Here is a 5,260-nt window from a genome sequence, read left to right as displayed (position 1 = left end):
TGAGCAGAACAAAACGCAAGAACAAGACGATTACTTGGTTCGGATTGATATCAATCCTACATCCAAGAATCTGGGATAAATCCCATATGAATTCACTATAAACGAAGAGTATGAATCGTTACAACCCTCGCACGAGAACTACAACAAGCTTGTCAAGAACAGAACATGTAAAACACATCTCTAATGAAATTTGGAATCAAATGATCTTGGGCGTCCGAGCTAAGAGAAGAAACTTCAAGATTGATTCCAATAGAGATGCTCTCGAATTTTCCAGAGGATACGATACTCTCTTCCCTTTCAATCTCTCTGTGTAAGTGTTCTCAAAGATCTGTCAAGGCTTAAATACCCAATTAAGCTGCTAACAGCTGCTAACCAACTTAACAGATCATGAACTAACTCTCAATTTCTCAGCCATTGGAATAGGCTTTAAGTCTAAGATTAAATCTGAGCCATCCAACGAAGCTAATTGTAAAGTCAACCATAGTCTCCACAAAAGTCGCATAAAGGTAACGAAGTAGGGACCTTATACAGAGGATGAAAAGAGAAAAAAAAGTCATGTTCTTTCTTAAATTTTAAATAAAGAGAGAATTTTTCACGTTCTTTACTAAATTTTAAAAATCGTGTTATGATTGAAATATTTTTTTTAAAAAAAAAAATTGTAATGATAAAGATATTTGTGAAGTATTCAAATATTTGACGAATTTAATAAATTTAAAATTTAAAATAAAATAAGTAAAATATTTTTTTTTTGAAAAGATAAAATAACTAAAATAATTACAAGAAAATATATATTAAACCAAATCCAAAGTTGACCATAAAATACAATAGCCAGTACTTCATCCACTGATCAGGATAACGAATCAACAAAACTCAAAGAATACATCGAACGTGTTACCCAACTTCAACACAAAATTCCGGCCACCCCGACAGGGAAATGATTCTACAATAATCACCGGAATCCAACACCAACCCGCGTAGAACTCAACTCACCGTTAGATTCGGATTGAACGGAATCCCGGTGGCCGGCAACCACTGGCTCGCCTGAATAAAATTCTCGGGAGCAAACAGAGCCGCCTCCGTCGCATTGGTAATAACACGGTAACCCGGCCACGTCACTCTAGCGCTCGTATTCGACCCCGGCCCGCGATTCTGATATTCTCCGTAATAAAGCAAACTCACCGAGGAGTTCTGATCCCACCGCAGCCAGCCCGCGGGATCCACTACATTTTCCATTTTCGCAAACATATAGACAGTCCTGGAATACAATTTCCAGGGCCTGCCCAGGTAACTTCTGAACTGTGACAAAACGGGGAGCAAATCCGCGGAAGCCGCGACTTTGCCGTAATGGATCGAAATCCCGGTGTTCTGATTCGGGTCTTCTCTTCCCTGAGCGGTGAAAATGTTCTGCTGATTCGGGTTCGGCTTCCGGGCGTACAGACTGCAGTTCTGCAAGACGACCGCCGCGTTTCCGAAGATGAAGTCGACTGTTCCGTAAACGTCGCATTCGCGGTAGAATTGTCGGAGGGAGTGGACGTAGAGGGTGTCTTGATATGCGACGAAGCTGCACTGGTAGAAGGCGGAGAAATCGGCGCCGCTGCGGAGGGCCACGGCTTGGTGTTTATCTGGACCGGCGTAGTTTTCGAATGTGATGCCTTTGGCTATGAATCCGTTGCCCACTACGGCTGAAAGAAAGAAATAAAGGAAACAAGAGATTTACAATCCAGAGAAATTACGCACAGTTTCGTGTATGAAAAATTCAGAATTAATTGAATATTGAGAACTGTTGCATGCATGGATGAAGTTTCGCAGGGGTCTGGACTCTGGTGTTCTCTCGAATTATCAATTCATATATCTGGGGTAATGGGCTTTGCCTGCCACTTTGGGCCTAGTAATAGATCTGTCTCTTGGGTCCCACAAACTTCTTATGACTTAGCAACAAAATATGAAATTTAAGCACAATATAACAAGAAGAATGCTTTTTAAAAAAAGAAAAAGAAAAATGTTACATTTATATTTATATCAATTTTTTTTATTCTGTACCTCGATCACTAGTTTATAATAAATATTAGGATTAGAATAAGAATTGACCTAGCTAGTTAAATTCTATGAGTTGTCATCAACAATCCACGTTGCCTTGCGCTTGGTTTCCAATCAACACATTGTTAAAATCTTCAATCATTTTTTTTTTTAAAAAAACATATAAATATTAAAGCCTTAAATCAAAAGAACACATAATTTACATATATAGATTGCCTCAAAAAAAATTACACGGGGGATTTTTTTTAACATATAAATGATTTTATATCCGTTAGAGATTTCTTGCTCTCTTAATTTAGTTTGGGAATAGTGAATGCAATTTGTCCCAATTTAAAATTAGAATATGCTAAGCTACAATTTATATAATTTACAAAAATTAGAATAGTGACAAAGAAATGAATTGCCCTACATTGACGTGAGTGTGAACAACTCCAACATTCTCATACATTAACAAATTTAATTATACTCTCTTGAAAACGACGACTTTAGAGAAAACAAACCTTGTGAAGACAAGGCGTCACTGTCAAAAACACGCTTTTAGGGACCTACTTTGGATTACTACTTTTATTATTTGATTGATAGGCAACGCATGTGGAAGAAGTTCATGGAATTCCTCCACAATCATCATCGATCTAATTATATCAAAATAAGACAAAGTCATCACTTCTAAATTACTTCTTTAAAATAATATATACCATGCATCCAAAATTAGCTTCCAATTTCTTCATATAATTTTTCAAACGAAGCTAGCTGAAATTAAAATTAAATTGTTTTGGTAATAAATAAAAATGGCAATTATCGTATTTGGAGAACCATCCAATTTGGGGTAGAAATTTTCATATCCACATAATATGGGCAGAAAAATAAAGCCGTACACGAACATTATTTGAGAACAAGAGAAGCATGAGTTATTATGGACTTATGGTTAATTAATTAATATTTCACAAATTAAATGTTGAGTAGAACTAGCTAGCAACTAATTAAGAGTAGGGTAAAGTGCCATCCATCTTAAGCATGCATGTAATAAGCATGACAAATTTCGTCTTAATCAAGCAATATAATATATATAAACCTAAGATCGATTTTAGGTTTAAATATATGATTAAATAATCAAATAATCCATCCTAGCTAATTCAATGTAAGTTGTCTACTTCCCTCGTACGTATTTTCTATTAATGAGGATTTAAGGGTAAAGCATAAATGCAATTTTTGCTCTTGCATGCTTCTTTTTGTTTTACATATACATTAAATAATAAAATTTCTTTTTCAGAGTGGATGTTGACCCTTAAAAACACCTATGGACGTAACTAGCTAGGTCCCCCATTATATATAAAGAACATCCCAAGAATATCAAAAAAGTAAAGGGATAATTCAAGTCCTAATTAATATTAAGGTAACATGAATATTAAACCCATGAATGTATCAAGAAGTTGGTTGGTTCAATAAACAATCGAACGTTAATAAAAGCAGTGGTACAATTAATTAATTAGCTTCGTAGGGGGTCCATGCATTTATATATTCAGCCTTCAGTCAATTCAGTGCCTTCCATACGATATATTATATCTTTATTACTATTAATCAATACAATCTAGAACAATAGATTCCCTTTTACTAATATAAATAAATAAATAAATAAATAAATACACTTTTTAAATATTCGTTTCGATTTTTCTTAAAACAAATTTTTATATATTATGATGATTAATTAATAAAAAAAACGATATATTCTAAAATGAAGATAATATATGCAGAAATTAATACTGACCGACAGTAGAAGAGCGGAAGGTAGTCCATCCATCCACCACGCTGCGATTGCCTTTGATCAAAGTCTTTCCGATTCCATCTCCCAAAAGCATTATCATCGTCTTCGAGCTTCCCACATCGATGTACTCGAAATACGCTCCTGTCTTTATGTATATCACGAATCTCGTTGTACTTCTGTTGGGTGCCGCGTTTAATGCGTCATTAATTGTGCTGAAGTTTCCGCTGCCGTCTTGGGCCACCACCAAGTCCGCCTGAGTTTGGTTCGCCGCCGCCGTCTGCAGCAATGTCCGGTCTTTCCGGCCGAGCCATGTTGGGAATCCTTGTCTTATTCCGCCGTACTCCGGGAACTCGTGCTGGAGAAGGGTGCGAGGGAATGTCTTCTTCTTCTTCTTTGCCTCGCGCTTCTTAAGCTTCTTGGCCATGGCGAGGCAGTTGCTGAAGTGCTTGGAGATTCTTCTCACCCTGCCTTCGATGAGTTTCCGTGTATTGTTCTTGCTGAAGGCGAACCCGTCGAGGCAGGTGGCCTGATTCGTCATCCCGCCGCTGAGGAGGGTCAGAAGGTCGTCGTAGTACTCCGTGGCGGAGGAGTTGCTGGCGGACAAATCGGAGAGGACTTTTCTCAGCTCGGTGATTGAGTCGGAGAAGAGCTCCAGGCAGTCGTCCAGAGCTCGTAGGTCGAGCGGGTCCAGCTTTCTGGCGAGTTTGCGGCGGAGGCTGCTGCAGTTGGAGGCGGACTCTCTGATCTCCGCCATCGTGACGTTTATGGTGGCGGAGATTATTTCGGGGAGAGTTTTCCGGCGGTTTTCCGGGAAGGACGCGACGGTGGAGACGCAGAGGTCGGGGTACAATGTGTCCTGGCATGGTGTGGAATCGGCGATTTGGGTGTGTTTGTAATTATGGAGTTTTGTTGGGGTCTCTGAGTAAAATAGATAAATGTCGGGGGGTGGAATGAGTATGAATAGTGTGAGGAGAAGAAGGGCCGAGAGAGGGAGGAGTTTGGAGTTCATTGCTTGGAAATTGAAGGGTCATTTCATTTGAGTGGCATTGGTGGGGCATTTATATACTACTGGATACATTTATTGTCCAAATACTAAAAGTATTTTTCCTCAATAATAATAATTGAATTTTGATATTCCAAAAAAAAAAAAATTGGATTTTGATTATTGGTAATTTGATCTAAAGGATATATAATATATATGCTTTGGTAATAATTTCGAGTGCATTTTCAAATATATTTTACTTTTTTTTTTCATCAAAATATATTTTCCTAAAACTACAAAATCGAGTTCGCATTGATTGCTATTTGCTAACGTTGATATTAAAATAAATAAATATAAAAAAGTCGAGTTATTTAATTTATTATTTGCATGTGCATTAAATTTCCAACTCGTAATAAACAAATTATCGAAATTAGCAATTAGTCAGAGTTGAACGTTGGTGTAGGCTATAGAGGGATTTC

At 37.5% G+C, this 5,260-nt stretch overlaps 1 protein-coding gene across 1 annotated transcript; it reads right to left on the bottom strand.

Annotated features, from left to right (window-relative positions):
* Positions 1-777: 777 nt before the first annotated feature.
* On the bottom strand, positions 778-4,870 carry LOC140886340 (pectinesterase-like). Its single transcript, XM_073292876.1, has 2 exons — positions 3,803-4,870; positions 778-1,682 (listed from the first exon to the last, which is right to left on the bottom strand). Exons 1-2 carry the CDS (start codon positions 4,806-4,808, stop codon positions 982-984), a joined length of 1,707 nt encoding a protein of 568 aa, XP_073148977.1. The 5' UTR covers positions 4,809-4,870; the 3' UTR covers positions 778-981.
* Between the last annotated feature and the right edge of the window lie 390 nt (positions 4,871-5,260).

This window comes from Henckelia pumila, chromosome 3 (assembly GCF_033568475.1).
Source record: "Henckelia pumila isolate YLH828 chromosome 3, ASM3356847v2, whole genome shotgun sequence".
In the NCBI taxonomy this organism is placed as follows: domain Eukaryota; kingdom Viridiplantae; phylum Streptophyta; class Magnoliopsida; order Lamiales; family Gesneriaceae; genus Henckelia; species Henckelia pumila.
Note: the sequence above shows the minus strand (reverse complement) of the source record. Positions and strands in the feature narration are given on the sequence as shown.